At 42.5% G+C, this 27,509-nt stretch overlaps 1 protein-coding gene across 3 annotated transcripts in view; it reads right to left on the reverse strand.

Annotated features, from left to right (window-relative positions):
- Positions 1 to 27,509, reverse strand: part of zgc:109889 (uncharacterized protein LOC553542 homolog) — a 36,913-nt gene that overhangs the window by 5,884 nt on the left and 3,520 nt on the right. For 2 of the 3 annotated variants that reach the window (XM_056369462.1, XM_056369463.1), the window contains exons 2-8: positions 12,354 to 12,498; positions 9,059 to 9,193; positions 4,725 to 4,878; positions 3,826 to 3,943; positions 2,098 to 2,166; positions 1,461 to 1,505; positions 376 to 509 (exon numbers count right to left, since the gene is read on the reverse strand). In XM_056369462.1, coding sequence (XP_056225437.1) covers positions 376 to 509; positions 1,461 to 1,505; positions 2,098 to 2,166; positions 3,826 to 3,943; positions 4,725 to 4,878; positions 9,059 to 9,193; positions 12,354 to 12,486 — 788 coding nt within the window. In that variant the 5' untranslated portion in view covers positions 12,487 to 12,498. The remainder of the gene's footprint in view (positions 1 to 375; positions 510 to 1,460; positions 1,506 to 2,097; positions 2,167 to 3,825; positions 3,944 to 4,724; positions 4,879 to 9,058; positions 9,194 to 12,353; positions 12,499 to 27,509) is intronic. The other variant, XM_056369464.1, reaches the window with a different exon arrangement.

Below are 27,509 nucleotides of genomic sequence, written 5' to 3' on the forward strand. Positions count from 1 at the left end.
GCCGCAGCCAGCAGCTCGGTGCTGCTTAAATCTCCATCTCAGTTTAAAGGTGTGTGCTTCAAAGTGTGTAATTGTGAGATACTGAGTGGTTGTGTAACAGTACTTGCACACTGTATACCGTTCATAGTTTTTTTCCCCACTTGTGTTGTGTTTATATATTCCCACTCAAGCACTCATGTCAGGTGTTGTTATCACGTTTGGTCCTGGGAGGCCACTCAACGTAGGCAGTGATGTGCACATGAGTGTTGTAGGGGTAGATCGTCATGAGGCCACAGGACCTTAGAGGATAACCTCACATAAATAGGAACAGCTTGTGTGTGTGTGTGTGTGTGTGTGTGTGTGTGTGTGTGTGTGTGTGTGTGTGTGTGTGCGCACCTGCTATCAGGGGACAGGGAGCCTTCAGAGGACATGCCGTGGTAAGGGGATGGCGTGAGCCTTGCGTCTGGTCTGAACTCTTTGTCATAGGCGAGGACGTTCCACTCCTGACGGCGGTTACGAGCCTTACGCACCTTCAAAAAGACAGAATATATTTTTTCAAATGACATGTTTTTCATATTTTCACGCTGCAGTTACAGGTAACAATATGCAAATTTGGTGTTTTCTTCTACAATTCATGTCTCTTACCTAATGAGTGACATAAGGGACAGTGTTGTTAAAGTTTAGATAGAAATAATTACATGTGGTAATGACTTTATATAGCTGCTGTATCCCATCAGCATTCACTTGGAGAATTAGCACAGCTGCACCTCTCTAACACTCCATTATAGTCAGTGTTAATAGACAATGGAGAGTGTCTTCACTTAGGGTAAATGGCTTCAATAAACTTTTACTGTAGATGGTTTTGGAGTGATGAAAAGTTCTCCAAACTGGCAATGACCTCGACTGCTCTTCCATCTTACTCTATAAAAGCCGAGTTCACTCAGTTCACTGCTGGCTCACTGTGCCAGACTTCTTTCTTCTCAGGGACAATATACATGCACTGCAATTAACTGATGTCTAGAGCCAGTGTGTATGGCTGTTGTGAATAAAACTGAGGTTTATTTGAAGAAGAAGAAGAAAAAAAACAGTGGCACACATCCAAATGAACTTGGCAAAATTAGATTTTTAAACTTAGGATGCATAACTGTGACCATTAACATTGTGCAGGTCTGAGAAGCTGTCTGTCAGGAGAAATGAAAAAGCAACACACTAAAGTGCAGAAACTCTATAAAACAAAGCTTCTTAATTTTGGGGTCAGCACGCCAGGTAGGGTAGTTATATATATCGACAGCACTACAGAAGCTATCGATAGGCTAATAATGATGCTAATGCTAATGCTATAGGGACATATATGTCATACATTACATTTCTGCATGGGATTATTATAGTTTTTAATTGTTAATTCCATCGTTAGTTTCAGAAGGAGGTCCACCAAAGGTGATTAAATTAAAAATAAAAATAAAGCTGAAATCATTACGGACCTTCTTCACCTCTCTGCCCGGGTCTTCCACCTGCCTCTGCTGCTCCTACACAGACACAGAGACAGAAAGAGACGGATAGAGAGAGAGAGAGGAGAGAAACTCAGCCATCGATTATTGATTTCTCTCATGCAGAAGGGAGGGGGGAAAAAAAAAATATATGCAAGACCCCATCACCAGCTCCTTCACACAGAGACTAACACACACACACACACACACACACACACACACACACACACACACACACACACGTCTATACACCACCCAGTCTCTATAAGAGATATAACACCGACACACACGAGACGACAATGGACAACAGAGCCAGAGCTTCTGAAAACACGGGACGGCAACCAAACCAAACACAGAGGGTTGGAGAGAGGGTGAGGTGGCAAGCTAACGCAACGTGACACACATGGACACAAACAGAGGGGAGTGTGTGTGTGTCTGTGATTCATTGTTCAAATACATCCTCTGAATGTGTCGTGTTTATGTGCTTCCATCCGTGTCTCTATGTGTGACTGTGCGTCTTAGCCGTGTTCGTACACCCGATAGAATAGGTGAGCGTGTGCTGTGTGTTAGTGGGGTGTGCAGGGGTAAAGTGAGGGGGGGGGGGGCAGGTTAGGGGTCGGGGTTGTCTTACAGAGATGGACAGGGGGCTCCTGGGTGGGGCCTGTCTGGAGTGGGGCCTGTCAGGGTGGGCCGGACAGCCCTATGGAAACATGGGAGAAAGACAAGCTGGTGCGTTAGACTGAGCAGAGGAGGAGGAGCAGGAGGAGGAGGAGGAGGAAGAGGAGGAGGAAGGGTGGGGTGTGTGACTTTGAAGGCCAGGTAATGCTACAGATCAATTAGAAAAAAGGAAGATGAAGAGGAGGAAAAGGTAAGAGAAGGATGATCCATCCTCTTGCAGCTGAACTTCCTCTGGTATTCAAACCTGTTATTTCGCAAGAGTGAAAACTACTTTGTTCTTACAGGGATTTTGTTCTGCAAAGTTTCCAGGTTGACGAGAGGGAACAGAAAAATGTGAGCAGTATTAAACAGAACAGAAATATTGACAAAGGTGCAGCAAACACATACAGCAGCAGCTGTTCAGGGCTTTGATGGAGAGAAGTGGAGCATTTTTAACCAAAGGGGAAATACTGCTCGGACACGTTTAATCATCGATGCCAATTAGCATGGTGGAAATAAACACCTAGTGTCTGTTCAAAAGAGCTTCACAGCTGAGTTAGCTGGGAAAGACACAACGTATAAAAATTATGAAACCCCAGTTTTCTTTCACTTGGACTGAACAAATATCTGTGGCTGGATTGGCCCACACAGGTGTCCCTGATAATTAGTCATTTTTAACTTTACCTACATTTGAGAATAAAGACTCTGTCCGAGGTTTGAAATGGAACTGGATGACTGAACACCTTAATTAAGCTAACTACATGACACTTGTTATAAAGCACTGAAAACTTCCATGTCTTCGTCACACCTGACAGAACAGTAATATCATTAGCAATGGCTTAGTTCAATTCAAGCGTCCCAGTAAGTCGTGATCGTGTGACAGTGAGTCGGCACATACAACACCACGACCCTGAAACTGAAGCAGCGATTCATTTTCATTATTTAAAACTGCTGCTTCTCCTACTGTGAGCGGTGAGGACGCCTGTCACAACTGGACTGTTATAGCTGCAGTATTATACAGAGGCTACATCTTTGTATAAATATAGTTGAATTGGCCGCTTCTGAACGACTGAACCGGAATGAAACTTTAGCATCATTTAGCATCAGCGGTGCTCCAGTATTTCATTTGGCTTCAGTTGTTCAGAAGTGGCCCATTTGCATCCTGTCCTAATCTGAGAACACCGCCCTCCATTAGTGGAGAGGCTGAAGCACAAGAGACTCCTTTTTACCTTTGTATAAATATGTTTACATAATTGTTCACATCTCATTTCATTAATGTGATTAACGTATGAACTGTTAAGAGTTGTATTCCCCTCTGTCTCTGGATAATGAGCCCGCCCAGCTGCTGCTGTATCAATAACCAATTACACAACAAAGCAAAGCTAAATGGTGAGTACAGTAATAGGAATGCATCAAATGAAATAAGAGCATAAAAAAGACACAACTCGCCAGGAAAAAAAACAAACAAACAAACAAAAAAAACTGATTAGCAAATTAAAGCAGATGATGAATCTCTTTAACTGTTCTGTCGCACTGTTGTTGCACACACCCAACCCACAGCATGTGCACGGTGACAAACTTGGGCTCACACATTCACACACAAATGGACTCCACCAGCACGAACACACACACACACACACACACACAAACACACACACACACACACACACACACACACACACACACACACATCCATCCATACCTTCTGCCGCCTCTTCTCCTTGCGCTTGTCCTCGGTGGCCTGCAGCATCTTCTCCTTCCACAGGTTGAAGAAGTAAGACGGGTCCGTGTAGAACTTCAGCGCGTCCTTCTTGTCGTCCCTGGGTGGAGGAATGGAAAGATGGCGGGTGAATTCGGGCAAATAATAGACATTCAGATTGAGATAATGGAGCAGGATGTGCGAGGGTTTTAATCCCAGATGCAACAAAATGTCCATACTAATTTATTCAATCGCTAATGAACCCAGATAATTAGCTGGCTAATGTTTGTTGAACACCAGAGTTAATACAAAAATTATACTAATTTAATCACCACAGGGATTTTGTGTGTTGGATCCCGACAACAGAGAATGAATTACAATAAGATAAGTGACTGGTTTGTGATTATTTATGAAGAAACAACATGCAGCCCAGTGAGAAGTGACCTCAGGCCTCTGTTCCTCTGGAACTCAGTGAGTTTTGTTATAAATGGTTTCTTTCATACTCTTACTTTAAATGGGTGATAAACTGCTACGCTAGTGGCGAAATTTGATCAAATCACACATTTAACCAACACAAAACAACAGTTCTTCTCCTCTAATAACAATCAAGTACTTGGTGGTCTCTGCAGAAGATCAACACTAGTGCAGGTGATTTGAAGGTAACTGAACACCACAATTTACAGAAACTGATTTTTCGAATTGTTTTTAATGAAGTGGAAAAACACTAGCAAACTTTTTTTTTCATTGCAATGAACCTTAATGCTAAACGTTTCTCTCTGCTGAGGAAGAACAGCGCCAACTTCCTGTTTTTTTTTTAAAGCCATTATTCCGATAATCTGCCAAAACTGACGACGCACAATGTTGCGTTCACTAATGTGATACAGTTAGGCTAAACTACTGACCTATATGGGCTGAGGATGTTAAGTGGTGGAGGTTTATCGCAGCGATGGTACATCTCCACCACAGGGTTGGGGACAGAGGTCCGCGACACCACCTGCTGGTCCTGGATGGTGCTGCTCTTAAAGGCCTTCCTCATGTTGATGTCCTGCAGGGAGACTGGGAGCAGAGGAGGAAGAGATTTAGATGAGTGTTTACAGTCGCCTAAATGCGGTAAAATGGGCAGAATCAGTCACTGTGTATCCTCACTGGTGTTTGACGACATAATCCCTAAAAAAAAACAGCTGTTTTAACTCTTTAAGTGTCGGCTTAGCAGCTAAATCCTGAACGCACGACACCGTCCTCTGCCCTCTGGTCAGAATTAGCCAGAATAAAGCAGGGAAATATCTTTTATTAGTGCTGTTTGTTAGTAGACATAAAATCAGACATGACACGGCTATTAAACTACAAAGACTGTGCCATCGAATTCAGCTTCAGTCATAATGAAATGGCCAAAGAAAGAGAATTAAATAAAAACAGCATTTCTGGGACAATTTGTAGGTGATTTCTGGCAGCTATAATTTGGATATTTCTATAATAACATTTGGACAAAGGATATTATGGCTGTAAGAGGAGAGTGTAATTTGATTTTCCAGAGCAAAAATACAAGATGCATTTTCATAGGATTTCCTTTGTATTTACAGAAGAAGAAACAGTTCATCTGCTTTCTTTTTATTCTTCATTCGCCCATGTTTCCAATGCAATAAAAGCTAGATAAATGATTAATTATGTCAAGACTTAATTTACCCATTCCCCCCCAAACACCGCTCTCCACAAATAAAACAGCATGTGTTGTTTGCTGCGTACACAGAGGCTATTAGACACTTGCTTATGGCAGTTTCGAGCACTCACACACCCTCAGAGTCACTCTGGTGTGTGTGGCTTTGACCCTGTGATTTATGGGTTTTATGGATTTTGTTGAAAGGCATTCTGGGAATGTGGGGAAACTGCCGGCAGAGGCTGAAGTACCGCAGATGAAAAATCACGAGGAAAAGTTTGAAATTTAGACAAAAAATGATTCCTGATTTAACACAGTTTTGTATTAATTAATTTTCTTATAAAATATGAGACAGAAAATAAAGACATGTCATATGCTTGTAAAGTCCTGTGATAACAGCATCTGCACTTGTGTACACACACAGTATAGATACTAGAGACAGCCTCCATACTGCGACACTCTGATACATATGCATACAAACACACACACACACACACACATACACACACATACAGTAGGTGATAATAGGACAGCAGGGACAGATTAGTTTTAGAGCTTGTTGCATCAGCTTAACAAACATCACACACACACACACACACACACAAAGCTGTAGGGGAGGGGTGTGAGTGGGCTTACTGTATGTGTGGATGTAACAGAGCAATATAGAGGATGTGTCTGTGTGTGTGTGTGTGTGTGTGTCTGTGTGTTTGTGTGTGTGTGTGGTTGGTCCTCATAAAGTCTCTGTGTTATGCAGCATGTAGGACTGTGTGATAATGTGATTTGTACACGTATAACAGGAACCTGTGTGTGTGTGTGTGTGTGTGTGTGTGTGTGTGTGTGTGTGTGTGTGTGTGTGTGTGTGTGTGGAGAAAGAAAGAGAGAGTGAGAGACAGAGGAAATACATGTATGTGTGTCAATCCCTTAACCCCAGAGGAGATTTAACACAGCTGCAATGCTATCCAGGATCTACCAGATGGCTACACACACACACACACAAAATCACGCACACGCACACACACACACACACACACACATCAGTCCAATATATAATAAGGTTAAACCGTGTCAGTGTGAGATATGTTCTGACCAGTGATTTGCTTGACCGCCTGTGTCGTGTATGTGCCTGCATGTGTATGTGTGTGTGTGTGTGTGTGTGTGTATATATGTGTCTGTGTGTGTGTAAGTTATCAACAGCATCAACAAGGTCAAAAAGAAAGAGAGTGTGTTAGATTTAACGTCCGACTGCAAAGACTTATTCCTGAAACACTTAAGAGTGATTGACTATTTGATCTGCTTGCACACGCGTGTGTGTTTGTGTGTGTGTGTGCATGCATGTGCGTGCGTGCGTGCAGATTGTGCAGTCAGAGCACACTCCTGTCTGCTCGGTGTTTGATCATTCCCTCCTAAGCTTCTGTCCCTGCGGCCAAATGAATAATCCACAAAACTAGCAGCTAATGCAACTTTCATTCAGACACATCTTCAAAGAGACCTCTAGCTCTCTCTCTCTCTCGCTCTCTCTCTCACTCACTCACACACACACACCCTCTCTCTCTCTCTCCTTGTGTTCTGCCTCTAATCTGTGTTACCCTCTGACTTTAACATCCATCTTCCTCTCTGCACATTTACATGCGTACAAATATGTTGACTTCTGCTAATAACCAGATTAACGTCATCAACATAAACAGTCTAATTAAGGGACTTACATGGTTTACAGTGGCCTGACTTAACCAGTGACATGAGTGCAGCTTTACAGGAAGAAGCTCATTAGTAAAACCCAAGTAAATGTGCGCGTATGAAACGAGTGGCCGAGCTTGAAGAGCTCCTTCGTGCAGATTCAGTTGGACACGTAGAGCACGATGTTGCTCTGCGTCGTTATTTTCCCATGAACAGAGTGTGATAATGCGATTCTATTTCTCGCGATCTTCTCCCCTCTCTCCCCAGCATGCAAAGCGAAACAACGTGCAGTCTCTCCACATTCACATCAACTTGAGTCTTACTAGTTCACGTCCGTTTGAGTTCCTGAGCAGCAGCAAGCACAGACGACAGAGTTAAGCCTAATTATGGACTGAGCTTATTGTGACTTTACACAGGACAGAACGGACACCAGTGATAGTTTTTATTTTGCTGCTGATTATTTCTGATTTTCTGAAAAAATTCCTGATTATTTGTTGCTGTATGACAGAAACACATGACCAGAAAATACATTAAAATCATTTTTACATTGTAACTTTTGATACTCATGAATTGATTTATTCAAGTACTTTCACATTTTATAGTTATGATGTTAAATTTTTACAATTCTTTGAATATTTTAAAGCTGTTGTAACATAATGAGGACTATCATTTAGAATAAAACATAAAATTATATTATGTTATATATTCAATCCTCCCTTACATTTCCTGTAACAGTTCCTTGCTTCCTTCCTCCCTACCTTCATTATTGTCCCCTTCTTCATTTCTAACCTCCTCTCTTTTTTCATTATTTCATTCTTTCTATCATGAAACATTCATGCTGTCGCTCATCCTGTCAGCTTGGAGAATACTGACGGAGGGAAACAAGGAGATGGAAGGAGTGAGGGATGAAAAGGTGGTGGAAAGAGGAGAAATGAGGAGGAGTGAGGTGAGGAACAGATGAGTGGCTGCGTGGTAGGAAAAGAAGGATAGACGAAAGGTTTGTGTGTGGGAGGAGGAGGAGGAGGCATGGAGATAGACAGAGGAAGAGAGAGGAGATGAAAGAGTTTGAGCGGGGGAGGAGGAGGAGGAGTGGGAGACAAAGAGAGGAGGGAGAGGAAGAGGAGGATGAGACGGAGGACTGCTGAGCTTTTGCTTTTCATCCTCGTCTGTGCTGCTCTGTGTGCTGCAGAATGACTAGGCAGTATCAGCCAGGAGAGAGGGAGGGAGGGAGAGAGGGAGGGAGGGAACGGGAGGAGGGGAGAGAGGGAGAGAGAAAAGGAAACACTGGAGGAAGGGAGGACAGAAGAGGGTATGAAAGAAAGTGTGAGAGAGTTTGAAAGAGAGAAAGAGGGAGACAATGAGGAGGAAGCAATAGAGAAAGAAAGGAGGAGAGAGGATAAAGAGAATAGAGAAAAATAAAAAAGAGGAGGGAGGGAGAGAGAGGCGAGGAAGATAAAAAGGCATGAAAGGGGGAGAGTGAAGGAATTAGAGAAAGGAAAGGAAATAAAAGGAGGCAGAAAGAAAGAGAGACAGGAGAGAGGGAGAGAAGAAGATAGCATGAGAGAAGGGAATGAAAAGAAAGGAAGCAAGAGAGAGAGAGTATGAATGGAGAGAATGGGGGACATAAGAGGAAGGAGGGAGAAAATGGAAGTGGAAAAAAAAAAAGAGCGTGAGAGGAGTGGAGAAAAAGACGTAAAAGGGGTGAAAAAAGAGGAGAAATAAAAGAAAGCAAAATGAGAGAATGATGGAGAGAGGGAGGAAAGTGGGAGGGAGAGAAGGAAGGAGGGAGAGATAGAGACATAAGGATGAAGCAGACAGAAATCAAACAAAGAGTGGAACAGGTTGTTGTGTACACACACACACACACACACACACACACACACACACACACACACACACAGCCCCTACCTTCCTCCACAGTGGAGTCGAGCTGGGTGACTTTCACAGCCAGCTGGTCCACTCTCTCCTGCAGGCTGCTCATCCTCAGGTAGAAGCTGTTGGCTTCATTGAACAGTTCTCCGAAGATGTCCTCTGCATGGCGACCTGCACGGCAACACACACACACACACAACACACACACACACACACACACACACACACACACACACGGTTAGGTCTGATATTGTTACTTGTTTTCCCATCAGTCTGGAGATCATTTCTCTTTCATCCCAAAATTCACACTTTCACATTCACCAGCTGAGCTCTGCTTCGCATCTCAGCATTTCATATTCGCTGCTGAGGAGAAGCAGCACGGCGAAGTCACACTGAAAGATGTTTCCCAGCCTGTTGCAATTCAATTGTGACACTTTCTATCGGCCACAATTGAGAGACGCTGTGGTATCTACTTTATTTGAATTTTTCAGACGTTAACCATTCACGATAATTGCCCTTTGCTGCATGTCATCCACAGTTATGGTCAGGTGTTGGTGCCGAAACCTGGCAAATTTTGAAAAACCAGAGGATCGATAAGCTCCGACGTTAATTCTGATCTTTATTTCTTTTTTTCCTCTTATGAGTAACGGATCAATAAGAAGTATCGATAAAAGTAGTAGTACCGTTAAAATCTTAACTATACCCATCCCTCGTTATGGTGTCAGGTGTTTGTATTGTGTGTATCCTTGAAGCCTAACAAATATATATCGAGACATTTCCATCCTCAAAAGCCAACAATTATTTTCATTATCGATTAATCTGCTGATCACTTTCTTATCATTAAATCGTTCTGTTCGTGCTTTAGTGAAAACTGCCCATCACAACTCTCCAGACACCAAGACGACAGAGTGAGGAGCAAAATTCTCACATTGAAGAAGCTGATAGCAGCATCCTGTGGAGAAGCTGATTAAATGTATGTTGCTCAACTAATCAATCAATCAACTCGTCTTTTCAACTCTAAAGTCGATTTTTAATATTGTTTTAAAATCCATGTTTGAATCAGCTTTAATTCTTCTTCCTCGTCCTTGCTGGCACGTTGCCATGGTTGCTGGCAGCACAAACTGTGAAGGTGCATGAAGCTGTTGGCACAGATGTGCACAGGATCACCACGTCCTTGTCCACGTACATGTGCACGTACATGTGCATCCCTGTAGGTACCAAGATGTACGTGCATGAGATACAAACAAAACGTGGATCCGCTTATTAAATCATTGCTAAACTAAACAGCGAACCTTTAAGTTCATTCTGATGAGGCATGAAACGTTGGTGTGGACGGGAACGGGAGAATAGTTACCTTCCTCACACGCCACAGCTTCCTGCCACATTCATGTTTGAATCTCAATAAGAAACGGTTCTTACATTATTCAGACCGGCCTTCTGTTTGCAGAGGGAGGCAGGTCCAGCAGCTGCCTTTTGTCCAGAATAATGACTTTTACTTGGAAGTGAAACTGCTCTCTTGGGCAGGTTCAACAGCAGGAATGTGGGTTTTATGCGGGCTGCACAAATTATTATGACTTCCACCGTTCTCAGTGTGACACAGGCCAAATAAAAAAGTGTCTAAAAATAGCCCGACAAAACAGAGGAGATCTATGGAAAGAAATTCATGGAGATGGAGGTCAGCCGACGTGCTTCCTCCTCCTCTTCCTCCCCCCTCTGTCTGTCTCAGCAGGACAGGCTTCCTCCTGCCGTGCACCTGTTGGACTGAATACTTAAGAGGTCCTTTCTATCTGTGAGAGAGCATGTGTGTATTTGTGTGTGTGTGTGTGTGTGTGTGTGTAAGCAGGACATAGTTAGGAGGTACAAATATTTAAATGTATTTACAGATACAGAAATGCAGCCTCCCTCAATGACGCCGCCACCTCCAAACCGAACGAAACACACACTCATATACACAAACACCTGCTGCACGCCCTCAATGCCTCTCTTTCTCTTTTCCTCTCTTCCCTTTCTCTTCCTCTCAGCCCACAACATGACAGATGGAGCAGAGGCAGAGCACTCACTCATTCGCACTGAGCTGTCACTGAATTCAATTTAGCTGCTGACTGTTAATCAAATTTAAATAGCTGCTTTTTTATTTTTTCTCCCCACATTCCCACTGAACGACCTCTTTCCTGCCGTAGCTTGATCTCTCCTCTGAAACATAGCGATCATCAGCTGGGATTATGTGCCTTCACACATATGAATCGCCTGCACAGGTTTCCTATGAGATGTGTACGGTGATAATATCCGAGCGTCGAAGGGAAGTTAAGGATGCATTAAGCGGGAAGGCTCTGGACCCTGCTAACTGCTGAATACTGACTCATAGCGTGTTTTCACTGCAGGTCAATTTTTACAGCTGAGTCACAGTGAGCACTTTTGCAACGTGTTCGTGTGTGTGTTATTGTATCAATAAAATTTCCCCTTGGATTCAACCTTTTCCACATTTTTTAACAGGCTCCATCCAACACCTTGTCAACTCCACTTAATACTGATCAGCAACTGCTGATATCCATCTAATCAGCCTGTGCAGACATGGCCTAGTTCACACCGAACACTTCACACGTCTTGAGTGATGTGTCTGCGGGAACGTAGCTCTGAATTCATTAGTTTTAGGTGTGACTGCACTTAAAATGCAAAAGGGAGACAGAATGAGATCTCATTGCTCACAGCAAATTGAGAGGTTGTCAGACGTGGATGCGAGTGTGAGATCCATTGTGCTAATGTGCAGGACTTTCTTTTTTTCTTGGGGTTTCTGTCCAGGTAGTTATAACGATAATGTTCTCATGGCTCAGTGTAAATGTGTGTTTTTAGCCATGTTTGTTGGTGTGGCTCTGTGGTAGCCATGTTTGTTTGTCAGAAGCAAATGTTGTGGTAAAAAGTGAAACAATATCCGCACACTGGAGTAGCAAATGCTACCATGCTAGTATGCTAAACTAAGGTAGGGAACACTATCTGAACACATTGTCTTCGTGAGAACTTTAGCATGCGCCCGTTAGCATTTAGCTCAAAGCCCCACTCTGCCTCACTGTCACTAGCATGGCTGCCTAGGGCTCTTAAGGTCTAGTCACAGCAGAAAGTGAGACAAATAAATTATTCTGCAAAATAGTTAATACTCAAAACTTTGTGGTGTAGTGATTAGCTGCAGGATTAGTGGGTTAACTGCTGTAGCTAGCGAACTAACTGCTAACTCACTAGCTGGTCATGGTTGTGCTTGTCCGTCAGAGATTCTGGCATTTTGTCCAACAGCTCTTATATGATTTTAAGAATTGCAGTGTATGTGCTGTATACTCACTCAGACTGCCCAGTTGTTTGATGATGGCTGCCAAGGTGCTGTTGGTGACACACTCCAACTCACTGGTCACCCCATCTGGCAGCGCCCCACGGCACAGGTGCCTGGGCTCGATGTTCCTCTTCACCAACGGCATGCTGGTCTACGCCTGAGGAAGCGACAGAGAGGACAGAGAGATGATGGAACCTGTAGCGTTTTATGACATTACATCCAAACTATGTTCCGACTTCCGCAAAACTGTGTCTGAAGCGTCTCGACTGAATTCTGCTGCAGCTCATTATTTAAACTCCCTGCGGAAAATAAGTACATTAGCAAACGTTACAGCTCCACACTGACAGATAAGAGAGAAAGCTGAGGAAAAAAAGGGGCTGGTGTTCAGCTGCGAGTCTTGATGGAGATGACAGTGTCATGTCCGCCGTGGGGCGCAGTCGCTCATCACGCTGCTTAATGTCAATGCGGCTGGGATGAGCCAAGAGCCAAATGAGCCGGAAAGAGGTTTCTAAACGGTGCTAACGAGCCGCAACGGTAGCCAAAGAGACCACAAGGGACGGAGAGAGGGAGACGGAGAGAGAAAGAGAAAGAGAAAAGCGACAGAAGGTGAGAGGATGAAAGAGAAGACAGATTGAAAGAAAGAAAGAATAAGGGGGTGAAAGAGTTATAAGCCAGTGTGAAACAAGAGAAAGACGGTGTCAGTGTATGAGAGAGCGGCTGTGCCACAGGGGAGGAGCTACATATAGATCCAGTCTGCCATATAATGTGAGGCAGGAGTTATCGAGCTGAGTGAAAGAGAAGTTCTCAGAAAAATGGAAACATAATGGATGGATAAAAAAAAGAAACGGCTTTCAAATTAGGCAGATGATGGCCTGGAGCTTAACCTGCTTTAATGTTATTAAATATTAACTTTATTGTTTGATAAACATTCAGAAACAAAGCAGCAAACACTACAGAATGGCTGCTGACCACAATAATCCACCTGGTACCTAACTGTTTCTTATATACGATATATTATACATTGCATATTATAGGCTGCTTCGGAGGAAAGCATCTGCTAAAAGAATGAAAACCATTGGATTAATCTGCCCATCTCTGAGGTTACTGTGTGCAACTGTGGGGATGAATAGTCAAATTTTAAGGTTAAATAAAAGATATTTTTTAGCTTTAAGAGTAGTGTGCATATTTTAGGTTAAAGTGTACAACTTCTGGGTTGGATTGTGCAATTTTTCCGTTTTTTTGTGAAATGTTTTTGTCACATTAAGATATTTCTGGGTTGCAGTACATACCTTATGGTTTGAAGTACGCACTTTTTGCTTAAAGTGCACAATGTTTGCTTTTAGTGTGCATTTTTTTCGTTGACGTGTGCAACTTTGGGATTGGACTCTACAACTTTTGACCTGAATTGTGTAAGTTTTAACATATTTTTAGTCCAAGTGTTGTGAAACGTTTTATCTTCTCACACAAAAAAGATTTCACAATATTTGGAGGGTTGTGGAAATTGTGTGACTTCTCTGAGTGGGAGGAAAACAGGAGCCTTAAAATACAGTAGAAGGAAGAAAATGATTTGGCAGATAGCGTAACAGAGTCTCTGTGCGGTGCTCATCAAATCACAGAACAGCCAGTCAAAGTAGATTCAGCAGTAACTGTACATTCATTTTGCCCTGATCTTTGCATCACAAAGAAAAAGTGAGGAAGAGCAGTTGGATAAAAGTGAGTGAGAGGCGAACACGTGAGGGGAAGCTGCTCAGCTCCTCTCAGTTTGGAGTCAACTCTCTATGTGGGACACGCTTGTTATTTTTGGGCCGTGATTTTGTGTGCAAGAGTGTGTGAGTGAGTGTGTGCATGTGGCACGTGTGTCTGTCCCACAATTAAAAAGTGTGTGTGTCCTGAATATGTGCACGGGAAAGAGTGTGTGCATATGTGCATGTGGGAGGTGTGTGTGTGTGTGTGTGTGTGTGTGTGTGTGTGTGTGTGTGTGTGTTTTCCCAGGTCAGTGCTCTGGAAACGTACTGTTCTCACACTCTCCCACGCTTCTAATATAATCATTGGCACAACTAATATTTCCGGGATGAAGAGTGAGGACTGAAGCCGAGACAAAGGAGGAGGTAAACAAAAACACAAGAACTCACTGCCAGAATGTGTGTGTGTGTGTGTGTGTGTGTGTGAACACTGAATCTTAATAATAAAAGAGATACTTGTACCTGTGAGTCACATCAATCTGAAGCTGAATGACACACTTTTCAGACACAAAATACCTGTGTCTGTGTCTGTGTTTGTGTGTGTGTGTGTGTGTGTGTGTGTGTGTGTGTGTGTTCACGTGCTCCTTAATTTGTTTGTCCAGACTGAACCACACATGCCAACTTCAATAAAAAGTGACTCGTTTGTCCTCTTTACGTCTTTCTCACGCGCTCTCCTGCTCTTCCTCCCTCTAATAGCTTCTGACATCCAATTACACAAACCACCTCAGATTGTGCCGGCTTGTCTTAAGACTGATCGAGCTTCCCTGAGCATGTGTGTGTGTGTGCACGTGTGTGTGTGTGTGTGTGTGTGTGTGTGTGAGTGTGTGAGTGAGTGAGTGAGTGAGTCTTTATCGACCCCCCTCCTCCAGCTGTTGTAAATAATCTAACACCCCGGCTGTTTAATAATACATACATACTCCAGCTCATCCTCCATCGCCGCCTCAATAGCTGCTCTTCATCTCTTATTTGTCTCATCTGTCTGACCCCTCCCTTCCCCATTCCTCTTTTTTTCCCCCCACTTTCCTGTCAATATTCTCGCTCTAGACCTTCTCTCCATATCTGCCTGGTTTCATTAATAAATCAGTACGGGTGAATATCTCTTCCCAGTGTCCATCACAGAGTGGGTATTCCCCCATCTCCCCGTGATCTGAGAGTGTGTGTGTGTGTTTTTGTTGGTGAGTGTGTGCTCAGTGCGAGATAACAGCGGTGTGTGTGTGTGTGAGTGTGTGTGTGTGTTTGTGTGTGTGTTTTAGAGAGAGAGAGAGAGAGAGAGAAATGCTGGTGATTTGTTGAGGCCACTTAGTCTGGGTTTGTGATGTAGGTTCACATGCATGAAATGATGCAGAGCTTCCCCTTTCTCTGACACACACTTCACAGAAACATACTCACTCACTCACGCACGCATGCACACACACACACACACACACACACACACACACACTGCATTTTGACCCAAAGGCACTTAGTCTTTTCACACAAGCCCATTCAGGTCAGCTGCAGGGTAAAGTCACATCAGCCTAATGTGCTACACCACTCCCACTAGAGACAAAGGAATACAAAAAACATTCATCGCAAGAGCTCTGCTGCAATTTTCAGTCATTCTTTACACACAGACATCCTGCTCAGACAGTGATCCTGGATAGAGATGCTACATTATGCACAGAGAAGTCCATGAAATGCTCTTGATTTAATAATATGTGCTCTCGAATGACTAACTCATGCTCTTCATTTGCCATAATTTATCACCTTCATGTCATTAGTCTGCATGTCCCCTCCATACTCTCTCTCTCTCTCTGTCTGTCTGTCTCTCTCTCTCTCTGGATCTCTTGGGTCTAATATGGTTTTATCCTGGTCTTGGGCGGAGCCATGTGTGGGTGTGGATACACCTGAGGTGTTGGCTGTTAAACAAAAACAATGTGTTATCTTTGTGATCCCTTAAACTGAGTTTATAGGTTAACAAACATAAAACTGTTGATGATTTGCAGATGGCATTCAACTCATAAAAACTAAGCTTCAGTGTTCTGGAGTGTTTATTCTCCAAATGAAGAGGGGAGGAAGCAAAATAAATAACATGGAAGATGAATTGTTAATTAATTTGAAAGCAACAATGCATGTTAATGAGAATCAGCACAAAATGCCTGATGTAAACATGACGAATTGTAGCAAAAAAACTAATTTACATCCGTATTCATGATGCCCCTTTTTTTAATGCTATCTATAATAAATATAAAATCATTTTCACAATAAATAAAGTCAGTTAAATCTGCAACAGCAACATTTCAGACCTCTAAAGCAGAAAGTGATGTGTTTGAGGGTGCATTGGCTTGGATTACACTATTTAAGGCATTTGAAGACTTTTTGAGGACACAGAGGGAAGAAGAAAATTAACAAGATGACAAGAAGGAAGATGGAGTGGAGCAAAAAAAAAAAAAAAAAAAAAAAGTGTGTCGTGGAGCCATGGGAACGTCGTCATAGCAACGTGCTGAGGAATCCGCTCCGCTGCTCAAAAGTGGAACTCGGCGCGACTCCGAAAATAGTATGAAAGAGACAGAGAAGAAGGGGACAGGGAGCGATGGGGAGAGAGAGACAGTAAAGAGTTACATAAAGGGAGGAGAGAGAGAGAGGATGGACAACCGTGTGAAAACGAAAAGCAGAAACTTTAAACTCTAAGTAGGTCTCCGGAGGATTTATTATACAGTCTGACACCTGCACTCATACAACACAGGAGAGTATAGGGCGCAGCACTGAAATAGCAACGCAGGAAGTCGTCTAACAGTAAAGGAAGTCAAACTCTGAGAGGCCACTTCAGATCAAACATTCATGACAAGATGAAATAGTTTGAGGACACTGCAGAGAAAAGTTGCAGCCGCATGAGTTATCCCGTCAAAGACTGTTAGCCGCTGTATGCTAGCATCTCGAAAGATAAGGTGAGGGAGAGTTTCAGTCCTTTCTTAAAGGAATATCTAGACATTTGAGGAAACGCACTTATTGATGTTTTTGCCCAGATTTAGATGGGAAGATCGATACCACTCCCATGTCTGTCCAGGAGATATGAAGCTACAGCCAGCAGCTGCTTAGCTTAGCTTAGCTTAAAGACTGGAAACCGAGGGAAACAGCTAGCCTAGCTCCGTCCAAAGCTAACAAAATTTCGCTTAAAAACATCCCTGTTGCCAGGAAATTCCTCCTTAAAAGGTTTTTACGAATTTCCTGAAGTTCCTTCGATAAAACAGGAAAATGGAAGCTCACTGCAGCTCTGTTGTTTTGTAGTTTGTGAAAATGTGTGGTTGAGGTTTATTATAATACAGGCCTATCTATAATGGTTTGTCAAACACAGTATATTAAAACATATTATAATATACAGTAAAATTAATTGAATTATCTTGTTTGTGCATGTTCTGACGTGCATTTTACTCTGATGACTTCCAGTGACTGAGCTGCAACTTTCTTACCACAAGGGCACTTTGACACCCACTGCAGGCAGGTTCCACCATGACAAGACTAATGTGCTTGTCTGGGAAGCCATCCAAAGTTCACCTTTTGGTCACGGCTGTTTGACACACTTCTCTAGTAGACACTTCCTTCCTACTCTTCCTCACATCCTCCCCTCCTCCTCCTCCTCTTCATGTTTTGATGGCTCTGGGTATAATTACAGCCGTAATCAGATAAGACTTTATCCTTCTGATCCAAAGCTGACTGCAGCCTGTTTGTGAGGAGGTGCTGAGATGTTGGACCAAACATCGCCCCCAGTTTGGCTGTTGCACCCAAACATCTCCCCGGGGAGCACACTAAAAGACCGTCTGGTTTCAAACTCCAGTCAGAAATGCAGTGACCTACTTTGCACTATATTTAATGCATTTCTGGCATATAATTAAACAGAAGGTAAATCTTTTCTGACATTTCTCAGGAATTGCTTTATATATGGGAATGTGCATTTGTGGGAGACAGTATTAATTACTGTCCTTCACCAAACTCATCATTCCTGCGGGTGGTTGGGCTAATGCTATTACTGCGCCGTCTGCTCGGCCATATACTTAAGCACACACACACACACACACACACACATATGATCATGCACACATACACACACCTCTCCTACTGTGCTACACTGAGCTAAGTCTGCCTCAGTCTGTTCTGAGAAAGGTTAGCAACCCGCCCTCCACCCCGCCACTTCTTCTGCTCCATAGGAGGGACCCGAATAATCACAGCTAATTAGCTTTCTACAGTAACTAACGGAAATGACAACCCCTGATTCTTTACGATGATATAATTAGATGATATACTGCATGAGGGACCAAATTATATTCCCATTAATGCAACAGCTCACTGGTGGTGTACACTTATCAAAAATGAGCATGAAAGCTAATGTGACACACTATATGCAAGCATATATCTTCCAAGGGGCAATGTGCAGCTTAGAGAAGATGTGCTGCATGGTCGCTTCTCTGAATGGCAGTCTGGAATGAAAGTGAACCTCAACACAAAGATCACATATAAACATTTAAGAGTGTTGTCCCAATATTGGATGGGGTTAAAAATAAAAAGGATCAAAGATTTTACATGTAAAAACCAGCATGCTAGCTGCCTTAAACATGCTAGCCGGCCTTAAACTAGCTACACGCCCAATCATGTATTTACTACATCTGACTCCTGTGCTGGTTGTAAACACGATAACTAGAAAAATTAGATCCAATTCTATGGAAATATGTAAAGGAGAATAAAACCTAGTAAAGATAACCCACAACTTAAGGTTTCACATGACAATACTAGCATGCTAGCTGCACTAATTAAAGTTTTATATTGCAAGTGCTAGCTAGCTTTATCAGTATAGCAACACAGTGAGAACTGGAGTGTTCCTAGTTATACTGAAGGTAAAATAAATACGCTTTTATTGCACTAAAAGCTACATGGATGTTTGAAATTAAATTTAAAAAGTGGTATAAAAAATGGGTCACCACTCTGGTACCTCTAAAAATAAATGTATAGCTTTTGATTTTTGTGAACTATTGCATAAACAAATATAAACCACCACATGGTCAGCAAACCAATTCCATTTAGTGCTCATGCCAACGCTAGCTGGCTGCTCCCCAGTGCATGCAATACAGAATATACAGTCTCTCATTGCTCTTTAGAGTCTAGCACCAAATCATTAAGAGCATTTTCTGAAACACATATGATTCCTTTAGGAGTGGAGGTGACATCAGTGACAAGCGTTTCTACCGTTTCACATACATCCCCACGTCCTGCGCTTTCTCTGATAATGCAGCACTGTGTAAAACACGCAGGCTAATTAGCACACGCAGCGCAGCTCATGTGTGAATGAAGAATCAAAGCTTATGGATGCTCTGAATAACGCTGGAAGGAGAACATATAATTACGTGGGTTATTGGGTCACTCGCTAATGTAAATGAATTAAAGGCAGCAGCACAATAGAGCCTTAATAGAGGGTTCTATTGAGTGTGCTGTGACACCTGCTGCAGATTGACGTATTGTTTTGCACAAAAGCCTAAAAGCAGACTGTCATTTATAACACGTCTCTCGTTAGTTCACTTTGTTCATGTGTTCTCCATCGCAGTGAAATCATATGCACAGAGAATATGAGGGATATTAAAATGACTTGTAAAATGGAGAACATGAAAAATAGGATATCATGTGTGAATATTAAAGCTATGATTTTTATAAGCTAAACTGAGATTACCCTGATGACATCTTTTTTTTTTTTTTTTTTCCCCAAATGTTGGAAATCTTCCTCCGGAGCCAGAAAAAGGTATTATATGTCTGTGTTCACGAGCTGAGTAGCGCTCCTCAAGAATAATACACTGAACTTCAGGAGCAAATAGAGAGATAGAGGTCACCTTTAATTCAAGAATTTGACAACCAGTGTTTAAAAATACTACAAATAACAATCTACTTTTTAAAATGATTGATAATTCAGAATCAAAACCAGAAAATGTATCTACTAGTTAAAGAACAGGTGCGGAAAATAATGCTTTTACAGACTTTATTTTAGATATACTAACAATATAGGTTTCCAGTCCTTTATACCAAAATATTGTGAATTAACGGCAAAATATTGTGAATTAACGGCATTAGCAAAATATTGTTTGTTTTCGGGTTTTGCAAAACCGGAAAACCAGAATCTTTTAAAAGCCACAGGAAAATATTCAAAGGTCCCAACTCATTTTTTATGACTGACAGTTTTTGCATCTCTGCCCCGTCTCTGGCACCTCGCAGAGTTAATAACAACCATTTTGAAATCCGTGTAATGTAACAGCTAGGCCTGTAAACCCAGGACTGACTGACAGTCAGTGAGCACACAGCTATGAAAACAGGAAAGTGAGCCAACACAGTGACAAAGAGCTAATGTTTTATTCTGAGTCGGGATTACTCTGGTTTTGCACGGCGGGCCCGGGAAGCTCTCCACTTGGTCGCGCGCCAAATGTCAGCTCGCAAAAAAAAAAAGGCATCAGCGAACGAGGAGCAGAACAAAGCAGAAAATGGAAAGTGATTGTGACGACGCTCCGCGCCATGTGGAAATCTAAATTACTAAAACAGCAGCCGTGTTGTGTTTGATGTCATCCCAAAAAAAAAAAAAAAAAAGACGAGAGAAAACAGGGTTTTGTTTGATGTCGCTCAAACCAGACTGAGGAGGGTGATGATTTAAATTTCAGCTGGGATGATTCCAGTTACAGCTTCATTTTAACCCCAACCCCCAAAACACCATCTCCCGCCTCTTTCTGGCCTCCTTTCTCCTCCATCCTAAACTCTCTGTATCCCCTCATGCCCCCTCCTTGCTCCCACTTCTCTCTCCCTTTCATGTCTGTATTTGTTGATGCTCTTGGGTGAGGAGCCATTGTACAAAATGATCATAATTACGATGGCACCCCCCCCCCCCCGCCCGACCCCCCAATCTCTCCTCCAACCTCCACCCCACCTTTCTTGCTAATCCTCCCTAAAAACAAATTATGCAAAACAGAGCGGGAGAGGAGAGGAGCAGCGACCAGCTTCCTCTCTCTAGCTTTTTTCCCTTTTACTGGAGAAGCTGCAGCCGGCTCTGTGGAGTTGTTGTCATGGTTTCTTTGGAAGTATTTTTCTTTTTTTTTGGCTGGATAATGAAGTGATCTGAGCAGGACTGAGAGAGACAGAGGAGATCTCCGTCACTTCATTGTCTGTAGAGTGCGTGTGTGCGTGTGCGTGTGCGTGTGTGTGTGCGTGTGTGTGTGCGCGCCTACAGTACCTATGAATGCAGATGAAATGTTACGAAACAGCCGCTTTAATGGAAGGTGAATAAAACATGTGAGACAAAAAGAGCCGAAGGCACAATGACACACACACAATGACACTCTCTCTATCCTGATAGTCAAACAGTATTTGCAATTCATTAGTGGTATTTGTTTTTATCTGCTTAGTGTATCACACGGGTTATCATGAACACCAAGTGCTGACTTTAAAAAAAAAAAAGGTTATGAATGCTTGAAGTGAGATTAATGTCTTTGTGCTTCTGTATGGGTCTTGTGTTAAATAACAGTCAGTCGGTTGTTATGATAGAGGCGAGGATCTGTTTTCACTCAGCGTGAGATGTGTCGGACCATAAAACTGGATTTAAAGTTGTTTTAAAGAAACATACTGGTGATTTTTTTTTTTTTCCTTCTTTTAGCTCCTTCCCGTTGGTTCTAATTAATTTCAGAGTATAAAATATCAGTATGTGAACCATCCATGAGCATTTACACTCGTATATTTTCATTTAATGCCTCCACGTCAGCGACAGAGCTGGAGGCATAGAAATGTTTTCTGGCTGTTCGTCCATCCTTTTCTCGTGGACATGATATCTCAGTAACGCCTTGAAGGAACTTCTTCAAATTTGGCACAAACATTCACTAGGACCCAAGGATGAACTGATTAGATTTTTGGGGGTCAAAGGTCAGGTGTACGGTGACCTCAGAAAACACTTCTTGAAAGCATAGCACATCTTTCAGCTGGCGACACTTAGTTAAAACGTGCAAAAACAACTGTACGGTCCTTTAAAAAGCAGTTATACCTAGAAGTTTTATTTTTATTAAAAGATATTAAAAAGGGTCAAATCCAAAAGTTACCGAACATCTGCACAAATTAGTGGCTACTGAACCAGCAACTTCACGTTCATGTCTCTTCTACCTTCTTTTATTCTCTGCTAATGTGGTTAGTAAACAGGTCAGCCACAGAATGAATGCAATGTTTCTGAGCTACATTCAGTCCTCTACTGTGTGTGTGTGTGTGTGTGTGTGTGTGTGTGTGTGTGTGTTGTGTGTGTGTGTGTGTGTGTGTGTTGTGTGTGTGTGTGTGTGTGTGTGTGTGTGTGTGTGTGTTGTGTGTGTGTGTGGTGAGAACCCTCCTCGTGCCCCTCTGCGACCCCGTCTCTCACAATTAAATGTGTCGGCCTCAGCGCAATTGCAACAAGTCATCCGGCAGAACCATGTGACCCCACACACACACACACACAAACACACACACACACACACACACACACACACACACACACACACACACCAAACTGGGTGTACTGGTGCGGGGTGAGTGGACAGCAGGACAGGTCACATTAAAGCTGGGATGTGATGTGTCTCAGTGTCCCAGATTCCCTGCTCCCAGTTTAAACTGGGGAGGTGGAACAGGAGACTGACAGAGAAACCAGTGAGATACAAAGAGAACAGGACTGGATGTGGTCAGAGACTGGCTTGGTGACTAGTCCACATGACAACGCACGGACATTCTTCTATATTCAGAACCTCTTGGTTTTATTTGGTGAATATGATTATGTCCATAACCAGTTACATGCTTCACAATGGAAAATCTGTTTGTAAATCAGACCTGATGAGTTCATTATGTGAGGAAATCTGCTGCTTAAAGAGGCACATCAATGATTTTCATAGGTTCAAAAAGCTATAAGGGTGATTAATAGGGTGATATCGGTGATCGACGATCATGAGAACGATCACTGATTGCTCACGCCTTTGCAAACGTCAAGATGATATTTGACCTGTTTTCGCTTTAACACGTTAACTTATTATTTGTAGTATCAAATTAATACTGAATTAAATTTGCCCTGTCGCAGTTTAACGTATATAACTGCATGTAACTGACGCATGTACTGAACGTAATTTAACGTAGATGGTTAAGATCGCGCCACCTTAGTGATTTATATGAACGAAACTCTCCATCAGAGTGTTTTAAATGTAGGCTGAAAGAGATTCTGTTGAATGGATTAATAACCAGAGGGTATATATGTGTGTGTGTGTGTGTGTGTGTGTGTGTGTGTGTGTGTGTGTGTGTGTGTGTGTCTGTGTGTGTGTGTTTGTCTTGCCTTTAGGCAGCACATGAGCGCAGCACTAGACTGTTCCAAGTCTACCTCCCCAACAAGTCTCTATCACTAAATGCTCTGTGACAGGCTCCCAGACCAACTGCAACTTGGGATTTCCTTATCAACAATGTTGTGTGCGAGAACTCGTATCTGCACAAAGTCAGACATTCATGTATAAACACAGTCTGAAGCAATAATCAGGACCGTGACAGAGGAGGCCGCTCCAGATTAGCTCCCCCCAATGAAATCCTGCTGCAGAGCAGACACACGTCTCCGCTCACAGGAAGTGAGGAAGTGATCCAAGCCGTCTGCTGAGCAGCAGTGAGGGAGGCTGCGTCGTCCAAGTGAAGCTTCACTCACCACCGTTACATCTTCTACCTCTCTGGTCCCATGTGGTGTAAAACCCCACGGACCGTTCGTATTGTGCATGTATGTTCTGGATGTATGCTGCTGTATGAAGTTAACTGACGTCAGGCTACGAGTCCGGTTCAGATAAGGTCATATTGACACTTCTTCCTGCTATTTGGACTGAATTCAGGACTGCAAAATAATGATTACTTTTAGAGCTGACAACAGTTTTGATAAATAATTCATCTTTTAATTAATTTATGGAAACAAAAAAGCCATTTCATGGTTGCAGCTTCTTAAATTAGCTGATTCTCTCCGAGCTACATTATAGTAAACTGCTAAATGGTAAACTCTCAGACCAAAAACACAAATTGAAGACATTCCCTTGATCTCTATTTTCTGATGTTTCTGAAGTATTGAGAAATCCGAATAATAATAATAATAATCAAGCTTTTTCTTTCTTTACCGTTTTATTAAATGTCTTAATAATACTATAATTGTTGGTGTCCAGACAACCAAATATATTCAATTTACAGTGACATAAAAAAAAGCTAGAATCAACAGATGTTTGGTATGAATTTAAATTCAAGCGATTATCCGAATTGTTGTTAATTGATTTCCTGTCAATCAACAATCATTTTTCTGCACCAACTGCATTTTGCTAACTGGAACTTCGGTGATTTAATGTCGTATTTTCCTTAAACTGACCAACTTGTGAGAGACGGATTGAAAAAAAAAAAAAGAGTCACGCAGCGGAGACCTAGATATTCTGACGTATAGGTCAACCTCCAAAAAACACATTGTTTGCGTGGATCCGTCAGGACTTGAAAATGCCAACATCTTCCAAACTCCACGTCCAGTTCGTGACACAGGCTTTCTGTTATGAATTTTTAGTCTCTGAATCTAAGCTGAGAAATGAGGAGTGAACTGACTTTGATCAAATATATATTTACATACAGAAGGAAAAAGACTGAAGCCCCGTTATGAATCCTTAAAAGAGTTTAAAGGGTCAAAGATCTCACATCAGTAAACATGTACTCTGCTGAAGTGCCTCTGTGCAAGGCACTGAACCCTACAAGCTAGCCTTTACCTCTGACTTCCCTGTGGATAGGGAAAAGACCAAAACGATCAATTAAAGTATCATGTTACGGAAATAAGTTCCCCTCATTTTAAACACTCGTTAACACACACCACACACACACACACACACTCTCTGAAGCCTGTGGCCAGAGATTGACGCTTGAGGTCAACGCTGGATCGATGGCTTCGTCAATAAAACCACCAGCAGCACCCGCATGTGAACACCCAAACACTGCCCATAGCAACCGTCGCCACGGCGAGGCAGCCTTATCGATCAGCACAGGAATGAATGAGCCTGGAAAACCGCTGAGTAAGGCTGACTGTCTGTGAGGCAGGGCACGAAAACGTGAGGGGGAGAAATACTGGAGGAAGACGTGCGAGAATTCAGTGTTAAATTAAATCTCATGGAGCAACTTTAACATCTCTATTGGGCTTAGAAACATTCACACACACACACACACACACACACACGCGCACACAGCTGCAGATTAAGGTACACAGCGGGCTGATCAGTGTCATTGTACATTGTAACACCCACGCTGATGTCAATAGACTGGCCCTGCTTGCACTTTGCATCATCCCACCCAGAATAAAAAAAAAAGCAGCTAAAGCCGACAGTTACAGCAGCGAGGTCAGACGACCAGGTGGAAGAACGATGATGCACAAAAAAAACCCCGCAGCCTGGCGACGCTCCCAGCAGCAAGAGACAAAGTGCTTTACAAAACATATATTTCCTGACAACAGTAATGTTGTATTGTTTCCCCTCCTGTCTGTACCTGAAGAGTTGTGATGCAGAGGTATCTTTAAAACAAATGGCCTCGGGCGGTGCAGTCAGCGGCAGAAATGAAGTAAGAAATGGAAACGGTGATAGAGCTCATGCCAGTGGAATATCAGCAGAAAGATACGAGCAAGAAAGTGACAGGAAAACTATTTGTTTTGAAGCTTTTATCATCTATAACGTACAAATCAGCTGCTACTATAACGTTTCCTGTTGACTTCTGTAAGTACTACGCTCAAAATAAGACTAAATAATTATTTCACTTCTCTACTATTGCAATACTAACACAAGGCAGGTGGGTAGGTGTGCACGTTTTATAAGGCCGATTTCTTCACACAGAATTAGAGCTGAAACAATCAGTCGATTAATTAATCAGCAACAACCTTTGATAGTCGATTCATTTTTCAAGCAAACATTCCCCATGTGTCGATCTCAGCTTCTCAAACATGATTGGATATCTTTGGGTTTTGGACTGTACATTCATCTGTAAAATGACAGATATTCCCAAAGCTGAAAGTAACAGAGTCAAACATCTTGCTTTATTGATTAATCGAGAAAAGAGTGAGCCGATCCATCAATCATGAAAATAACTGATCTGCAGTCCTACATGGCTCATACAGCAACTTGATCATTTCTATCCCCGAGCGCATGATGATAACTTAATCCCGGTTCATGATTGTGTGTCGCTGCAGGTTTTTAGTTATTTTTGTACCGACTGAGTGACCTCAGCAGTGGAAGATGAACCCTCCTGGTTCGTCCATGTGATCACCAGTGAAAGAAGAGACAGCGAGAGAGTGCCAATAAACTTCCCTCTGCCGCATTATCAGTGTTTGACTTTTGTTTCACTGAATAAAATCATCATCAAACTGTTTAGAATAGTTTGACTTTCTGACTAACAACTATAGGTTGAGTTGAACATGCAACTCCAGTATTTAGTCAGAGCAAGGACTTAATGACATAAACACACTTGGTATATGATAGTGTACATATTAATGCAGGTTGCACTCCCTGGCTGAAAGGGGATTCACAGCTGGCTGCAGTCCAACAGGTCTGTCTTTACAGTTATGAAATGCAAGGAAAGTTGGACCAGAATCACTTTCTGACTCAAAGCATCAATTTTTCCTTTTTTGCATCTTTAAAGTTATTATATGTACATTTTTGAAGCATCTTTCAATCTGTTCTAAATGGAAAACTGAAAAATCGGTGCAGCCTGTTTCTTTCAGCCCATTCATCTCAGAAGAGTCGGATGTTTTCAAAGTCTATACTTAGTACCTTTAAGTGTATCCATATTTCTATAACTATACCATCCTTCAATGGGAAGAAAGTGAAATCTAGTGTATGGAAGACTCATGACAGACAGATCCTATTCAACGTGTCGGATGGTTATTCAGACTATGAATATCCCCAGAGCGGATCTCTAAGTGGACACATCACTCAGTCTGAGTGCACGCTGAAGAGGCTGCAGTGCATCTTCACAGTTAATTCAAACCATTAGCTACAGCAAGACGCACTCAACATGTGTTCAAAAACCCAAGGAAGGCAAAGATCTGTTTAAATAATACAATAAAATCCCACTTCCTTTCACCTGGAAACGTTTAAACCGAGCAGATCTGGTTCAAAGAGGAGGCAGAGGAACAGACTGGAGGTTCGGTAACAGAACAAGCTCCTCTGGGAGAAAGAATAGAAAACGTTCATGGGAAAGAACATGCATCTGGAAAACGTATAATGTGTCTTCTACCCAGGGACAGAGAGGCTCTCCTGCACGGCCGACTCCTGAGATACATATTACTGTGAAAACACGACGCTCACCTCTGGAATCCTAATCATCCTGTGTTTCAGCAGAGAAAATGCTCAGCGCCCTTAAATCTTAAGACTCTGTAAAGGGGCTG

This window comes from Seriola aureovittata, chromosome 23 (genome assembly GCF_021018895.1).
Source record: "Seriola aureovittata isolate HTS-2021-v1 ecotype China chromosome 23, ASM2101889v1, whole genome shotgun sequence".
NCBI lineage: Eukaryota > Metazoa > Chordata > Actinopteri > Carangiformes > Carangidae > Seriola > Seriola aureovittata.